Source organism: Camelina sativa, chromosome 4 (genome assembly GCF_000633955.1).
Source record: "Camelina sativa cultivar DH55 chromosome 4, Cs, whole genome shotgun sequence".
Taxonomy (NCBI): Eukaryota; Viridiplantae; Streptophyta; class Magnoliopsida; order Brassicales; family Brassicaceae; genus Camelina; species Camelina sativa.
In genome coordinates this window covers 28,317,037-28,334,930 of record NC_025688.1, presented here as the reverse complement: position 1 = coordinate 28,334,930, position 17,894 = coordinate 28,317,037, and the positions used below count along the sequence as shown (strand labels likewise).

Below are 17,894 nucleotides of genomic sequence, written 5' to 3'. Positions count from 1 at the left end.
AAGTAAATTTTGTGTTTCTCTCATCTTCTTCGATATGATTCTCCAGAAAACGATGCAAACGCCATCTCTCCATCTCTGCAAAAGCTTCACTTCTTCTTCTCCACTCTCATGTCACAACCACAATCTATGCTTTGGATTTCAAAACGCTCTTCTTGTTCCTTCAATCTGCAATCTCCGGCGGCGAAACAATGCCGGCGAGAGAAAAATCGTGGCGCAGGGATCCAGACCAAACGACGGAAATAGCCGTCCGGCGGGAAACAAAGGGAAAGTGACTATGAAAGGTAACAAAGAGAATACATGGAGCGTAGATAACGAAATGGCGGAGAAGGATAAGCGTAAGGTGAAGCCAAAGGGAAGAAGAAGAGGGAAGAGGTTAGGTGGAGGAGGAAGGAAGGGTAAACATGGTAGGGTTTTGGTTTCGGGGACGATGTTGATCGAATCTGAGACTGTTCTTCAAACCCAGGTTTTCGTATTTCTTCAATTTCTCAGATTTCGTCTGTGAAATTAGCTGTATTGTGATTAGAAATTGATGAATTTGATTTCTTAGGAACCTGTGATTAAGCCAGTTTGGAGGACGTTTGCGAGTAGTGTAAGTGGGATTTGGAAAGGTGTAGGAGCTGTGTTCTCTCCAATTACTGCACNTGTATCAAAGATTTATCTACTTCTAAATATTATGGGCTTAATTCTGTAATGACGGCCCATTTATTTATCAATATTGTTTTCAACGCGATCGAAGTAAATTTTGTGTTTCTCTCATCTTCTTCGATATGATTCTCCAGAAAACGATGCAAACGCCATCTCTCCATCTCTGCAAAAGCTTCACTTCTTCTTCTCCACTCTCATGTCACAACCACAATCTATGCTTTGGATTTCAAAACGCTCTTCTTGTTCCTTCAATCTGCAATCTCCGGCGGCGAAACAATGCCGGCGAGAGAAAAATCGTGGCGCAGGGATCCAGACCAAACGACGGAAATAGCCGTCCGGCGGGAAACAAAGGGAAAGTGACTATGAAAGGTAACAAAGAGAATACATGGAGCGTAGATAACGAAATGGCGGAGAAGGATAAGCGTAAGGTGAAGCCAAAGGGAAGAAGAAGAGGGAAGAGGTTAGGTGGAGGAGGAAGGAAGGGTAAACATGGTAGGGTTTTGGTTTCGGGGACGATGTTGATCGAATCTGAGACTGTTCTTCAAACCCAGGTTTTCGTATTTCTTCAATTTCTCAGATTTCGTCTGTGAAATTAGCTGTATTGTGATTAGAAATTGATGAATTTGATTTCTTAGGAACCTGTGATTAAGCCAGTTTGGAGGACGTTTGCGAGTAGTGTAAGTGGGATTTGGAAAGGTGTAGGAGCTGTGTTCTCTCCAATTACTGCACAGATGGAACCTATTGAAATTGGGAAGAAGAATGAGAGTCTTTATGATTGTTATACTCTTACTAAGATTGAAGCTTTGTCATCTCATTCTACTACAGAGTCTGAGATACAGAGGAAGATCAATTGGGTTACTTTGAATCCTCATGGAGAGTTTTTCCAGATTGGTGAGAGTAAAGAGGAGATATTGGTTGATCACACTGGTGTAGATAGCCGTTTGCCTAAGTTTGAGTCTTTCAACTTAAAAGCAAGTGATATCATGGAAGAGGATTCTATGGTAGACGAGCCTGGCCTCGTTTACTTTGAGGTATGGCTCAATCTTAGAACCATTGGTTGATCATCTCTCTTACATAGTTTTCATGGAAGCTACTAGTATAGCTCGCATTCTCCCTTCTTTTGGCTGAGATAATGGATGTTGTTATTGGCCATGAATGTTTACAAGTTTTTAAGTGGTTTTTGAATTCTAGTTTCTATTTTTTAGATTTTAGATTTTGGTTTATGGTTTTTAGATTTTATGTTAAAAATTTATTAAAAAAAGAAAAACAGAAAAAAGAATTCAAATCACGCTTGAAAATGAAAAACTAGTAAAACATAGATTTTGGTTTTTCTTAAAATCTGGATTCCCTAATTTTTAGTAAATCTGATTTTTTCATAATCTTGATTGGCTTTAAAGTAGATTTTTGAAAAATCTAAAACCAAAAACACTTTTAAAATCTACAGCCATTCAAGGCCATTGTCTTTGTGGTGGTGGGGTTAGAATCGGATTTTTTGCATTGTCTAGGTTTCATCCCTTAATGTTTCCATTTGTGTGATACGCAGGATGGATCGTATTCCAGAGGTCCAGTTACAATCCCTGTTGGGGAGATGAGTGAATCGAACTATTACCTCACTCCAACTTTCAAGTTTGAACAGGTATGTCTATTTTGGTCTATTTTAATATTGTCAAGTTTGGTCCTTTTCCGCATTTTAAGAGAGAAGAATTGGCTCATTGCTCCTTCTTGTCCAGTGTTTGGTGAAGGGTTGTCATAAGAGACTGAGAGTAGTCCACACAATAGAATTCGCCAATGGTGGCGCAGATATACAGATAATGAGAGTTGGTGTTTATGAGGAACAGTGGGTTAGTCCTTCAAATTATGAAGAACAAAGGTAACTCCGCGACCTGTGATTTATCATTCTTCTCTATGGTATGTCAGTGTCGTCTCTGACCCTAAGTGGTTCATGTCTCAGTGACAACGACGCACCATTGGAGTTAAAACCATTCTCACAGAGGAAACGTATACAACCATCAGAACTGACAGGATCATGGAAAGTATTTGAAGTAAGTGCAACTCCTCTCTATGGAGATGAAGCCGAATTCGAGCAGCCAGGTGAAAGCACTCCAGTTGTGTACTTGTGCACAGAAGCCCTGAAGAGAAGGAATTTGCCGGAAACATATGTGTCGTTTGGAGAGGAAGAGATGATTGATATGCAAGATGTGTCCGTGATGTGGCTACCAGGTGGTGTGACTGCTTACGTGGATGTGAAGAAAGATGGAGTGTTGTGCGTTGGAGTTGGGTGGTATTCAGATGAAGGGATCAATCTTGTGATGGAGAGAGACTATGATTTGGATGGGAATCTTAAAGAAGTTAGATCCAAATCCGAAATGAAGAGACGATGGACAGAAGAACCCAAGTAAAAGATCCTCTGTTTCAGACTTATGTTTGTTTACTCATAAGTACATATAAGTAACAGTAGCCGATGTTTTTGGTAAAGCAATAAAATTGTCTTTTTTACTAATGGACGTCACCATTTAAACCACCGTACTTATGCCGGCGGCGTAAGTTCCTCCGGAGAAAGTTTATTGAACTTGTGCCCCAACTTGGTAATTTGCTTGATAGGCCAATTGGGCCTGAAATTTAAAAAATTGGGGCTAGGGTTTATTACCCACTGGATCTTACCAGTTACCCACATAATTCATTACTTCCTTTGTTAGCTTAGCTGGATAAATCCACAAAGTTTGATTTTAGAGTAAAAAACAAAATATTAGAATCCGTGATAAACAAACTATAAATAGTAACGAATGTTAAACTCCTTTTGTGTTTGATAACTAAACTGATCTTTAGGTGTGTATATATACAACTGACAAGCTCGTCTTTTCACCTACACTTTGAATTTCAAAGAAGTAAAAGAAAAAAAAATGGAATGAAGAAAAGAAAACGAAAGGAGAATGGAAGAGGGGAGACAAAGTGGGAACCTACAAGAGAGAAAAAAAAAAAAAGATGCCTTAGAGAAATCTCACCATCATTAAATTTGGAAATTCCTTACGGATTTGATTGAAACGTGTAATCATTGTTGCATGGAATTCATCCCCCTATTATGTTAATTGTTAACCTTTACTAATATATATGTCTCTCTTTGTCTCTTTTCTCAAACTATGATCTTACAATTTAATCAAATGTCCTCCCCTCTCATTTGTATATTTTTGATTATGTTTACATCTAACATAATATAAAGTTTTATTTTTATCAAAATCATTTTTCAGAAGGAAAACGTTTCGATATTTATATCTTGTGTTTGTGTTTACAACTTAGAAAGAAAAGAAAACTAAAGCTTTAGTAAAGCGATAGTTTTCATACATGCACAAATAATTTTTTTCTACCTGAAAACCAACGATACTCTTGGTGTCGGTAACTCGGTAATCATAAGATCAATAATAATCTGATGGTAATCTATTTTAATTTCTTTAATGGCTATTTAAGCAAGTGTTCCTCCTTATGATGATAGTTAATTACGGAATAGATTGGACCGGTTAAATAAAAAAAGGTAAAATTTAATCCACCTCAGTCGTCATGTTTTATATGGTTTGTCAAAAAAGAAGATTAAAAAATGTTATATTAGTCGTTGTTGCTTTGTGTTGCTATTGTGGAGGAAGTTGGCCGGCTCTTTTCCTGGGGTGTTTATGTGTTGTTGTGTGTAGTTATCAGTTATCACAGTAAGAAATCATTTTGTTTTACACACCACACGTTTGAAAATACAATTATCATGTAACGATGATTATATATATATATATAAGATAGATTTGATTTAGTTTAGTTAGTTAGTAATCTACAAAGAGTTAAATAGTAATCGGATTTAAATGATCAACCAATTATATTCAGCCGATTAATTGGGTCGATAATTATACAATCAGTATAAATAGATGAGAGAACAATGTTTAGATGTTTTGGGTAATCTGATTGATAATGTCTACCGAGTTTTGGTTTTCGAAACATTGTAATGCATAATTTATTGTTAATTGTGACTTTTCAATAAATGATGTAAACATATGCTAATGAAAATTATTGGGATTAATTTACAAAAAAAAAAAAATTAGGAAGGTGGATTCGACATGATTTTGGGAAGAGGTAACTTTTGTGGGTGTCGTTTCCATCATCAGCTTTAGGACACATCTTGAGATGGATGGAAGCTTTGATGTACCTCCACCACACTCGATTACCTTCTTGACAATTTTCTCTCTCTCTACATCTCCAAAAATTTTAAATTGGCATGTGAAACGAAAAATGTGTTCCTTTATTTATTTAATAAATAAAACATCCCAAATTTGTTAAATTTATTAAGATAAAAATCTTTACGCCATATGAATTTCTTAGGTTTTTGATTCCTGTTTGAACATAAAAAATAAAATAAAAAGGTTTTTGATTCCTTAGGTTGCTTCAGAAAGCTGATCATGATAATAGTTCAAAACTCCCAACCTTCTTTTGGCCTCATTATGGAATGGTTAGGTTTATAATTAACGATGTAAGTTACTTGCGTAAACAAATGAAAGTAGAGTCGTTAATCATCTAATTAAGTAGACAATAAGCGGTGATAGGAATAATACATTCGGAACATCATTATCAATATATTGTAGAATCGTTGGAAAGAGTCGTAAATTAAAAATATATAATGGAATGGATTTTAGTTTTGTTAGCGATATGATCTATAAACATTATAGAACACCTTCACATGAAGTTGACTGCCAAAGAAGACACGAATGGTACAAATGATATGCTTGGAGGGTCTTTGACACGTGTGGGGGACATACATACGAAACCCTACCCTTCTATATGAAAGCAAGAGAAGATAAACCGTCGAAGTAACATTTATAGCTTTAATCATATTTATAAAAAAGAAAAATAAGTGTCATACACTATTTCAATTTGATACACAATAGTCAACAAAAGAAAAAAAGAACAGGAAAGATTTAAGAATAAAAACAATGGAAGGAGGAGGAGGAAGAAGAGTAGTAGTCAATAATTACGATCTACACCAAGTAACATCGTCGACGACGACGATTCAAGAGAATATGAACTTCCTCATTCCTTTTGAAGAAACCAATGTGTTAACCTTTTTCTCTTCTTCTTCTTCTTCATCTTCTCTCTCTTCTCCTTCTTTCCCCATTCACAACCCTTCCTCTAGTACTACTACTCATACACCTCTAGGGTTTTCTAATAATCTTCAGGTCTTTGATCTCTCTTTCTATACACATATATATGATGATCTTGATTATTTGTATTTTAACTATTGTTTGATTGATCTTAATTTGGAAAGTTTAATATGATTTTTGTAGGGTGGAGGACCCTTGGGATCAAAGGTGGTTAATGATGACCAGGAGAATTTTAGGGGAGGAACTAACAATGATGCTCATTCTAACTCTTGGTAATCTATCTCATTAGATTCGAAGATGAATCCTTTTTCTACTTTTTTTTTTCTTCGCCGTGAATCCTTCTTCGTTTTTTTCATCAATAACTAATCAATAAAGTTATGAATTTATATTTCCTTTTTTTTTTCTATCCAATGTTTTCGGTATCTTCAACATTCCTCCTGCAATTTGTTGAGTTTCAATAGAGTTATTAACTCTCTATATACACAAAGACTTATGACATAATTATTAGATTAAACCTTCTTAATTAAGGTAAAAATAATGTTTCTAATACATCATAAGAGTTATTGTATTTGCAGGTGGAGATCAAGTAGTGGGAGTGGAGATATGAAGAACAAAGTGAAGATAAGGAGAAAACTTAGAGAGCCAAGATTCTGTTTCCAAACAAAAAGCGACGTTGATGTTCTCGACGATGGCTACAAATGGCGTAAATATGGTCAGAAAGTTGTCAAGAACAGCCTTCATCCCAGGTAGTTTTTAACACCACCACATATATGTGACTGACTAATCAACCCTATTAGTCTTAATTAACTTTACAATAGTTTCCTAATGTAACATTTGCTTACTTAGATACTCGATCGTATAATCACATCTATTGATGCATGATTGATAGTTTCGTAAAAGCTGAGGTGAGGAACTTAATTTTTGGTGCATCATTATATTCTCTCATTAGACTCATGTGGAACCTTAGCTCAACTGCTCAAGTACTAGGCATGACTGTTTATACCTTCTTATACGTACATATGTATTTCATATTTATTTAGAATATTTATTGTATGTAGAACGTAGGTTGCAGTTTAATTTAGTATGTATCGTACCGTACGTCCCTCGAGGGCTGTCATCATCATCATTAAGAATGCAAACAATATTTTCTATTTTTACCTCTTTTTAATTTTATTGTGCCATGTGATATACACATATTTCCAACTATCTTTTTTGCATAATTTCACACGTTTGTTATTTTGTATGTTTAATTGAATAATCTTATTATTTGCGTCAAATGATGTGTACTACTAGTGAAAGAAAATAAATGTGGAAATATATATACAGGAGTTATTACAGATGCACACACAACAACTGTAGGGTGAAGAAGAGAGTGGAGCGACTGTCGGAAGATTGTAGAATGGTGATTACTACATACGAAGGTCGTCACAACCACATTCCCTCTGATGACTCCACTTCTCCTGACCATGATTGTATCTCTTCTTTTTAACCTCTCTCTCTCTCTCTCAATCTATATCTATATATAGACAGATATCTAAATATATATATGCACATACAGATGTGTGATATATTGCCTAGCTATTTGATATTGCATGTATTCTTCATGAGCATGTCATCAGTTATTATACACATATTCTTGACTTGTTGCATATAGACTTATGGTATACATGATATGTAATAGTAATATATTGAACTTTGGTTGTTCATTTTGGTTAAAAACTTTCAGTGTGATAGATTTTTTGAGTTTTGACGCGGTGGAAAGAAATTAAATTTTGTTAAAGTGATTCTGAAGCAAAATACTTATCAGATGAAGACCACATTATATAGGTGCATGATTTTTTCTTTAATAGTAAAATGAATACTCGAACCACGGTTTGTTTAGACATGTTATATGTTCCCAATTCTGATACGATATAACTACTGTAGTTTTATATGTGAGCCATAAGAAAAAACACCAAAAAGGAACAAAGGTCAAAAGTTTTCAACTACAAGTAGTAACAACACTCAAGCCAACCTAGCTACAAATTAACTAGCACACATGGTCTATATATATCACATTGTTATTTAAAATTAGGGTATAATCTAGCTAGCTAGAAAACTTCTCTCCCTCTCTCGCCTAATGATGAAGATGTTATACTATAGATGATTGAATCATGCAGCCGGAGCGTAATCATAGATTACATCGTCGTCATCATCACCTTCGTTCTTGAAAGATGAAAATGCATTGTGACCATTGTAATAGAGAACCAAGTCAAACACTATAGACGACATCCTCTTTTCTTCGCTCTACTTAAGTGCAAAAAATCGTTAAGAAATATACAACTTTATTTGATTATTATACGTTGAGATGGTTACTTGTTGTATATATATTTATAGATGTTAAAAAGCATATTAAATGGCGAATGCCCAAGTCGCTGAAACTGAGTCAGGGCATGTGACTCGCTGCTTATCATGTGTGCCAGACACAAGTGGAGTGTGAGTAAACTGAGTAAGCCACCTATTTTGTGCCCTGACACATCTTTCGCTTTTTGTACATACATTATATATTGGTCCACCTCTTATTACACGATATGTTTAACACACTTCTCATTATATTATGATCTTAATGGAATAATAAACTTTTTTCAAGTAAAAGAGAGGAAGAAACGTAAAGTTCTTTTTTTTTTTTCTTTTGGATTTTAGTAAGAATTATAGGGTATTGATTCCCTCAACCAATAGCAACATCATGGCATCATGCATGGAACCTTGAGGGACAAAAGGAAAGATCTATGATCTGATGTATAGATTTGTTTTCGTTTATCTTCATTTCAACATTATTATGATCATTCTTTGTTTTCTCTTGGATCAACGTTACAAAACTTTCTATATAATTGGTTTTTGGGGAAAGTAAAAGAGATATTTTACTAGATTTTTTTGGGTTTTATCTTTCAATCAAACATTATTATATACTAGTAAAGATCTATTTTTTCATTCTCGGATCTCAACATTACAAATACTTTTTCTTTACCATTGGGGTTTTTAGGAAAGTAGAATCATAGGCAATAAACGGCCTGTGTTAGGCCCATAATCGGTTCAAAAGATAATCGTGAAGTGGTAAAATATATGAACGAAACTTAAATTTTTGTTGTTTTGTCCCTCTTTGATCGTGATGTGCATAATTTGCTTCTTGGGCCCTTTTGTGTAAGGAAGGCAACAACACCGACAATGTTTGTTTCTCCTTCTAATTTCTAAACCACAACGATTTTGGTTTATTTATTTTTCGAGGATATTTATAAGAAAAATGTCGTATGCAACATAAGATGAAATGGGATATGTATTAGTTAGGCCCACCAAATAAAAATGGATTGGTCAATATCTTCATAAAATCCTCAACAAACAAATATATATGATTTGGTATGATTTAAATAGTATATTTTGAAGAACAAACAAAAGAATTGGCTTGTAGAAGAAAATAAAAAATGCTTCTTTCGAATAAAATAAACTTTAAGTTCACAAATGAAATCGGAATTTTAAAAAAACTGTACATATGCAACCAAGAAATGTGGTCCATCCTTCTATGATTCAAAGACAAAAATTTATGCATTGACTAGACTAGGCGTATACTATATATCAATATTTAAATGTATCATAAAACGTAAATAATGTGAATTATATTATTATTTTAATCTTTTTAAATTTTATTTTGTTGATAACTAAAATGAGAGTATTTGAAAGATGGGGAGGGTCACATGGAGTAGCACATGGAAATTGGGTATGAAAAAGATACGAGACGCGAGAGACACGTTACGCAGTTATTGATGATCCCCAAATGCTCCAAACAAAAAACTACAGTATTTACTACGATAAAGATCTCTTTATTCTTGGTTCTCTCACGAGATATGCTTTACTTTTTCATCACTCCAATCCCAATCAGTTAACATCTAACCTGGCTGTCATGTTTAATTAGTTGTTTTTTTGTAAGTTCAGGTACTAATCAAGTATACGATCAGTACTTGCATCATACAAAAACCCCAAATAAATACAAATAATGCAGGTACATTATACAAGCATATAAACCTTGTAGTAGTAAAATTTTGTCTACTTCAGTTTGTAGTAGATCATGAGTGGATGAACAATATTTTTGATGTTTGATATTTAATGGTATTCGGATAATTACTAACGTTATTAGAAAAATGCATCATTCGATTGCATATTACGTACGTAGCATGGTGAAGTACTTACAAACCATGAAAAATGTAACTCTATACAAAGAAAAAAAGAAGTAGAGAACCAGTATTTGAAAATGCGATAATCTAGGTCACGACGCTGTGTTCCTCGTATTTCCATTTCGGTAAGCACGATTAAATTTGAAACGTTCCAAAGGGGATGATCATTGATCGCACAAGTTGACATATCGTGGTCTGTAAAGTAAAGTAAAAAAAAAAGATCTTAACGTGAAACCTCTTTTTTTTGTGTGTGTGTTGGTCTTTTAAACTTTTTGGGTTTGCAGTTCTTAGAACTTTGTCTAAATGCGTCCAAATTAGCTGTCTTACTTTGCATCTTAGATTTAGATCGATCTACTATGTATTTTAGATCTTATATCTTTTCTTTTCCTAGCTATCAATTTTTTCTTTTCTTTTCTTTTGGGGGGTTATAAAGAAAGGATTAAATTTGATGTTACCAGATGGGAATTGATTCACACATTATTAGAAACACATGCATTTCGTTAGATCACTATCGTCGTGACTTTCTAAATTTAAATAAATTTCTTCCACATGTCATGTAACATGATGAGTATGGGATCCCATCTCCACATTACAAATAAAAAAAATTAAGACAAATCATACATCTTTCTCGTAATTTACATAATACTCCCGTATATATTTTTTTTCAACGTATGAATTATCCCAAATTAATCACATTACATAGTTTCATAAACATTAATTAGGATATATACGTTTATCTCCTTCGATTTGATATATCTTGTTTGATGTATTAATTATGTTTCCCTCTTATTAGAACTTAAGTTTTCAAATTCAATAAATCATTAACTCAACTTCTTTTATAAAAACCCCACTTTTCCTTTTCTGTTCCATATACTAATGAGTTATTTATTTATTCATTTTGGTTTTTTTGGGTTCCACCGCCGACGGTGATAGAACAATTTGAGTAAATGACTAATGAATGTATAACACAACTGAAAAATTCAAAAGCGACACATTTCTAAAATTTAAATTGGATAAAAAACTTAAAATAATTACACTAATTTACTAAAATAAAAATAAAAAATACATAATAACTACCCAATATAACGACCAACTTAAACACACGCCATTAACAACAGAGCAGAGCAAAGAGAAGAAGACTCTTCTCCATCTCATCACACAAACAAGTTCTCTTTCTCTCTCTCTCTCTCTCTATTTCTCGTACACACAAAAAAAATGGCGGAACTTGAGAATCCAAGTGTAATGTCGAAGCTAATAGCATTCTTATCTTCATTGCTAGAGCGAGTTGCAGAGTCGAACGATCTGACCAGACGAGTCACGACTCGGTCACAGAGGGTCTCGGTGTTCCACGGACTGAGTAGACCGACCATAACGATCCAGAGCTATCTCGAGAGGATCTTCAAATACGCGAATTGTAGTCCTTCTTGCTTCGTCGTGGCTTACGTTTATCTCGACCGTTTCACTCACAGACAACCTTCACTTCCCATCAATTCCTTTAACGTTCATCGTCTCCTCATCACTAGTGTCATGGTCGCTGCTAAATTCCTCGATGATCTGTAAGTCAATTTTAAGAATTGAGCTCAGAATTCACTATCACAGTTAGAAAACCTCAATGGATGGTCCCCTGTTTCGTAACTGCTCTGTTTCTGAAGTTTTGTTTGAATTTCAAGAAAACTATAAATTTCATTTAATTTTTTAATTTTTGATCTGAGTTAGTTTTTCTCAACCACAGCTTTGATTTGAACAGTGAAACTTGAGTATTTTTTTTTGTTCAGACATCATAATGATCAATCAATCAATCACTCCCCTGTTTTATGGCTACTCTGTTTCGTCCGTCCAGTGAAATAAAGATTCAATTTTTATAAAGTTTTCTGACTTGACATTGATTCACTAATTTGGATAATTTGAAACAGGTACTACAACAATGCGTATTACGCGAAAGTGGGAGGAATAAGCACGAAAGAGATGAATTTTCTAGAGCTGGACTTCTTATTCGGGTTAGGGTTTGAGTTAAACGTGACGCCAAACACATTCCACGCTTACTTCACTTACCTTCAAAAGGAAATGACTCTTCTTCAACCTCTATCTCTCGTTGTTGTCCCATCATCAAGATCTGTCATTACCTTCATCAATGACGATGAAGCTTCTCATCAGAAACAGCAACTCGCTGTTTGAGTTTCTCAACAAAATTCCAAAAAACAAACAAAAAATCTTAAAAAATCTTTTTTTGTCTCTTTTCCAAAACATTTTAATCATTTTCGCCTTTCTTATTTTTAACGAATCTGTGTAGATGATGTAGAGATTAGTCGGCAGGGACTCTTATCTTGTCTTAATCAATCTCTGATTAAGAATAAATAAGAAAATTCAAAATCAAACCAGTAAGTTCTTGTCTATCTCTATCTATATTTATATATTTAGTAATATAGATGTGGACAGATGGGATAATTCATCTTTACAGACTGGCTTGGCTATAGAATTTAAATGTCACTAGTTACCCCTCTAAACTTATATATACATAACTGAGATTTATATATATATATATATATATATATGTTATGATTGTTTATGTTTTGTTTTGTCTGATATTCAAATTTTACCCATGTCAGATCAGAAACATGGGTTAATAATAAGTTATACAAGGTACAATAATTGGGATTGGTGAATAAGATTTGTTGTTTCTGGTTCTATAAAGGGAACAAAAGAACATGTGCAGAGCAGAGACGACAGAGTGTAACGATAGAGAAATTACATTCAAATAGCCGATCTTGAAATAGGCTAAAAGAGACGGTGACTTGTGAGAGCTTCTACAAATAATGCTTACTGACAAAACAAAACAAAAATAAAAAAAACTTACTTTTTGACTCAGGTTTCTTTAAATATACTACCAGTCAAGAACACAAACCAATCAAGATAGTTTGTAGAATAGAAAAAAAGAGAGGGGAATTGGAATTTGAAGATCAGTTACTGGACAGTATCCATTGATGCAGTAATCTTCTTGCCAAACACCTCAAGGTGCACTTAGTACGGCTTGATAAGTCGTTGTGGCTATCAGAATCGCCATAACCAGTAAGGCAGTAACACGTTGCGAACTTCGTTAGGTGAGACTTTATCTTTCTTGTACCACAAGTGATCTAGCTAGCCATTCTCTAATACCTGAACTGATTGTGTTAAGATCTCTTGATCTTACCGCTCCTGCTTTGTAGAGAATCTGATGAATCTGTCACCTCCATTAACGGATTCTTCTCCATCTCTCTTTTCTCTCTGCTACGTCCAAAACCCTTCATACGAGAGTTCAACGTTAAACACATGAAAAATTTCGACTTTGTCAAGTCAGAGCATTAGAGAAACAGAACATTTCAAAACTCCTCTACGTCTTCATGATTTAATTAATTTTATAAATCTCAAAAAGTCAAATTCACACGAAAAAATATGAGAGAAAACCCCATTTAAAAGATTACATTTTACAATGATAAATATAGAACAAAAAGAAAGAGAAAAAAACACACATACATAAGCAAATATGATGATAAAGAAACAACAACAAAGATGATTGAACTGAGATGAGTCGATTACAAAGAAAGTTAGAGACGCCTTGCAACCCGAAAAGCTTTAAGCAATGATTTGAAGAAGAGATAAGACTCACGAAGAACCAAGAGCGACGATACACTTAGAACCACCAGCCAAAATGTCTTCTCATTTGGTGCTATGTAGACTACTGCAACCAGATAAATAGCCACGATTGAGATAATGCAAAGCCTTATCCAATTTCTCAGAGGGAACCCTTTAGTGAGCAGCGAGATCATTGTAACCGAAGCGAAGAAGCCAATCGCGTTGAAGGTAGCGTAGAGAGTGAAGTCAACAGTACTGGCCGCCATGATTGCTTGTCCTTCAGTGCTGTTCCTCGAACCGAAATTGGTGTTTATGATTGGGGTTGTATTGTTGTTGTTCTGTGAGCCAGAACCACCACTTGAGTCTTCACCTCTGAAAGCTCCTGGAGGCTGAAGGACTCCAGTGAACGTAAGTGTTGCTATGAGTGTCGCAACAACCAATAGAGTTTCCCGCTTTTCAAGGGTGGAATTAGTAATCTCATAGTCTAGATACCTCTTTATCATACGTAAAGGGTTTCTACTACGGTCAATTGGTTTAAGGTTTTTACGTTTCTCATTTGCGTTCCTTGCTTCAGCTGTCTGAAAGATTTGAACAATCCTGTGCATTTCAGAAACACTTCCTCCTTCGGTTTCAATAACCACGTCGAGGACATCCTTTGGTGTTAACCAGCTTCTGTTTTGTTTGTTTACATCTACCGATCCGTGTAGTATTGCTTCCTCACCTATCAACATCTCCACAATCTGTAGACAGCAACGTTATTGAAATATATAGCAATTAGTACTGACGCTTATGCATGATCAAGTGTGAAACTGTCAAAGTTAACAATGGATATATTCGTTTTATATAATAAGATACTATCTAGATAAAAGTTTGGTTAGGTTTGTAAGTGATGAGTAAAGAAGAAGAAACTACTTGCCTGAAGCTGTTTCCCAAGAGTTGCAAGATGCAAGATTGTATTGCCTTCTCGATTTTCCTGGTTAACGATCCCCCATGATGTGTCACGGTTCTTGATCTCTAGCAACAACAACTTTGTAGCTTCCACTTGATTGTTCTTAACAGCAACATGAAGAGGGGTCTCAAGAAAAGCCGTTTGTTCCTCGAGAGATTCAGGGAAAGAGGAAACCAGCTCTTTAATGACCTCGATTCTTCCTCTCTGCGCTGCGCTGTGAAGAGGAATCAAACCGTCTTTGTCCTTCAAGAAGCAGAGATCACGTTTCTCGCCAACACTTAGGAGAACTCTCACAACTTCAATTTTCCCTGAGGCTGAAGCAATATGAAGAGGGCTAAACCCTTGTAGGTTCGGCTCCAGAGCTAAACCTTGGTTGTGACGCAAGATTTCCGCCGTGAATGCGGCTTGGCCGGTGAAAGCTGAGACATGGAGAGGATTCTCAGGAGATGAAAGAGAGAGACGCTCGAGAAGCAGAGGATCTTCTTGAAGGAGCAACTTGAGTGTTGTTATGTCTCCCGTACGAGCTGCATCAAACAATCTGTGGTCCATTCTTTCTTGAGTCCCAAGAGAATATCCAATCTATTAATGAAAGTTATCCACATTCAGACAAGTACACATACCTGTATATATAATACTACTAAGTAGTAAGTAAGCTGAAGAGAATGTGTAGTGATTAAGTTTGCAACCTGGTAAAAATACCTTACGTGTTTTTAATTATTGAATTTTAAACTATGTTATTCGGGCATAGTTATTTTACTCGGAAGATAAGAGAAACCCGATGAAAAGCTTAATACAGTATCACTAGATAAGCTAATTTATTGATATCACCGAATAATAAGGCAATTTGTTGGGGTGTTTCTCATTAATCGAAAAAAGCAAGTGCAATAAAATAGTTAAAAGCTAGTGTTAACACTTTCACTATCGAGATTCGAAAACAAGTCCTCACATGACATGTTTGTCGTGAAGATTCCTTACTTCTTATGCTTAATTAACACGAGGTTTATTACCAAAAAAATAATAATAACATGAGGTATATGAGTATGACACAGGCTGGATTAGATTCTTGCATACACTGGTTGCCGTTGGGGTTGATGGTGAAAATTAACGGGCCTGACTGACTTAAGATTAACCCTGATCAATCATTGCCCTGTTTCATGAATGCTCTGTTTCTGATGTTTTGTCTGAATCTCAAGAATTTTAATTTTTCAGCAGTGAAAATTGATTATGCTTGGTTCAGACATCATAATGATCATCAATCATTCCCCTCTTTTATGGCATCTCTGTTTCGTCCTCTCAAAGACTTTAGGGCTATGCAAATAAAGATTCAACTTTTATAAAGTTTATGATTTGACACTAATTCACTAAACCCTGAATATGCATGGTAAATTTAACACAAGTAAAGGGATTAGTTCAATACAGAAATCACATTCAAACAGCCAAAGAGGCTAAGAGACTCTGACTTGTGAGAGCTTCTACAAATAATGGTATACTGACAAAACAAAACAAAAATACTTACTTTTAGACTCATGTTTCTTCAAATGTACTACTCAAGAACACAAACCAACTCAAGATATGTATATAGACAAAAAAAGAGAGAGGGGAATTGGAATATGAGACTGTAACTTGGGATTTTATGAGGTGGTTGTGGTAGTAGTGCTTCTTAGAGGATAGATTTTGATTTTCTTGGCATGTTTTCTGATTAGACTTGGGATTCTCGCTACAGCGATAGGTAATACCACAGAAAGCACCATGAAGAACAAGCCTAATCCGAAGTTTGGAGAAAGTGCAGCCATTGCGAATCCATAGGTCAAGGCAACAGCAGTCAATGAAACTTGCAGCTCAAGGTAGAAAGGGAGACCTTTTGTGAGCAAAGAGATCAGTTCAATAGAAGTGAAAAACCCGACCGAGTTTAAGAAGATGAAAATGCCGTAAGAGATCCAACTCTTTGATCCCATTATCGTTGTTCCTGCGTAGTAAACCGGTTTGATTTTGTTTTCCTTTATGTCAGTTAATTGACAGAATCCATCAATGCAGTAATCTTCTTGCCAGACACCTCCAGGTGGACTTAGCACGGCTTGATAAGTCGCTGTGGCTATCAGAATCGCGATAACCAGTAATACGTTGCGAACTTCGTTAGGTGAGACTCTGTCTTTCTTGTACTTGAAGTAATCTAGCCATTGCTTGTGAGTCATCAGGGATTCTTCTGACGCTTTTGTTTCATTTTCTGTCGTTGTTGTTGCTTGCCTTGTGTCGAGATCTCTTGATATTACAGCTCCTGATTTAATGAGGATCTGATGAATCTCCACGTCTTCTGGTTCACCTCCAAAGTGAAGTAACACATCAAGAGGTGTCAAGCCATTGGAGTTTAAAGAGTTCACTTCAATAAAATCTTGTGGGATTGTGTTTTTAGAGCCAAGCAACAAGTCAATCACCTGAAAATTGCAATCTCATATTAATCCGCAAAAAACAACAATCGAATTCGAAAACCAACTTAAGTTAGAGAAGATTGGTACCTCATACTGTCGTTTTTGAACAGCTAAGTGTAAAACTGTGTTCCCTCCGTTGTCTTGCTTGTTTAACACACAAAGCTTATCAAATTCCTCAAGACGTTCCAACAAAACAACGAATCCATCGAACTGATAGTACCTAACCGCAAGATGAAGCACTGTCTCTCCACGGGCAGTGATTTCTTCAAGAGACTTCGGATTTGCAGACACTAACTCATCAAGAACACGAACTCTTCCTCTCATAGCAGCGTAATGAAGAGGAATCTTTCTATCTTTACCTTTGATCAAACAGATCTCACCACTTAGCTTCTCCAAAAGCTCTCTCACGACTTCAACGTGGCCCATGGATGCTGCTATATGCATAGGAGTAAACCCGTCTTTATTCAATTCTCTTCCGTGACTCTCTCTTAGTTTGAGGATTTCTCTTACGAAACTAAAGTGTCCGTACGTGGAGGCAATATGTAACGGCGTTTCTTCGCCGTTCACAACAATAACTTCGAGCAGAGTAGGATCGGATTCCGTTGATTGGAGTAAATACTCGACATCTCCCTTTCGAGCAGCCTCCATTAACGGATTCTTCTCCATCATCTCTCTCTCTCTCTCTGTTAAGTTTTCTCTCTTCTTTCTGCTAAGTCAAAAACCTCTTTGCAAGAGATTGAAACATTAAAAATTTCTCTTTCTGCTAAGTCAAAACACCTCTTTTGCAAGACTTTGATTTGAAACATTAAAAACAGATGTCCAAGATATGATTTTCAACTATGTTTAGTCAGTCAGACAGAAACAAAACATGTCAAACTCCCCCACGTCTTACACAATCTTGATTTTATTAATCCAAAAGTCAAATTCATAC

The 17,894-nt window shown here is 35.4% G+C and overlaps 5 protein-coding genes across 6 annotated transcripts in view; 3 read left to right on the top strand and 2 right to left on the bottom strand.

Moving 5' to 3' along the window:
• LOC104783029 overlaps positions 1–3,145 on the top strand; it is a 5,145-nt gene extending 2,000 nt beyond the window's left edge. The window contains exons 1-5 of one of the 2 annotated variants that reach the window (XM_010508108.2): positions 741–1,196; positions 1,281–1,676; positions 2,189–2,281; positions 2,376–2,515; positions 2,597–3,145. In XM_010508108.2, the coding sequence (XP_010506410.1) occupies positions 768–1,196; positions 1,281–1,676; positions 2,189–2,281; positions 2,376–2,515; positions 2,597–3,044 (1,506 nt within the window). In that variant the 5' untranslated portion in view covers positions 741–767 and the 3' untranslated portion in view covers positions 3,045–3,145. Of the gene's footprint in view, positions 1–740; positions 1,197–1,280; positions 1,677–2,188; positions 2,282–2,375; positions 2,516–2,596 lie in introns of those variants that run through there. The other variant, XM_010508107.2, reaches the window with a different exon arrangement.
• LOC104783028 (probable WRKY transcription factor 12) lies at positions 5,508–7,482 on the top strand. Its single transcript, XM_010508106.2, has 4 exons — positions 5,508–5,849; positions 5,958–6,046; positions 6,350–6,520; positions 7,101–7,482. Exons 1-4 carry the CDS (start codon positions 5,607–5,609, stop codon positions 7,261–7,263), a joined length of 666 nt encoding a protein of 221 aa, XP_010506408.1. The 5' UTR covers positions 5,508–5,606; the 3' UTR covers positions 7,264–7,482.
• Positions 11,082–12,372, top strand: LOC104783027 (cyclin-U4-1-like). The gene is made up of 2 exons (XM_010508105.2): positions 11,082–11,535; positions 11,893–12,372. Exons 1-2 carry the CDS (start codon positions 11,195–11,197, stop codon positions 12,152–12,154), a joined length of 603 nt encoding a protein of 200 aa, XP_010506407.1. The 5' UTR covers positions 11,082–11,194; the 3' UTR covers positions 12,155–12,372.
• Positions 13,394–15,159, bottom strand: LOC104783026 (ankyrin repeat-containing protein ITN1-like). Its single transcript, XM_010508104.2, has 2 exons — positions 14,505–15,159; positions 13,394–14,328 (listed from the first exon to the last, which is right to left on the bottom strand). Exons 1-2 carry the CDS (start codon positions 15,084–15,086, stop codon positions 13,561–13,563), a joined length of 1,350 nt encoding a protein of 449 aa, XP_010506406.1. The 5' UTR covers positions 15,087–15,159; the 3' UTR covers positions 13,394–13,560.
• On the bottom strand, positions 16,011–17,611 carry LOC104784406 (ankyrin repeat-containing protein NPR4-like). Its single transcript, XM_010509436.1, has 2 exons — positions 17,051–17,611; positions 16,011–16,969 (listed from the first exon to the last, which is right to left on the bottom strand). The coding sequence occupies exons 1-2, from the start codon at positions 17,609–17,611 to the stop codon at positions 16,169–16,171; spliced, it is 1,362 nt and encodes a 453-aa protein (XP_010507738.1). The 3' UTR covers positions 16,011–16,168.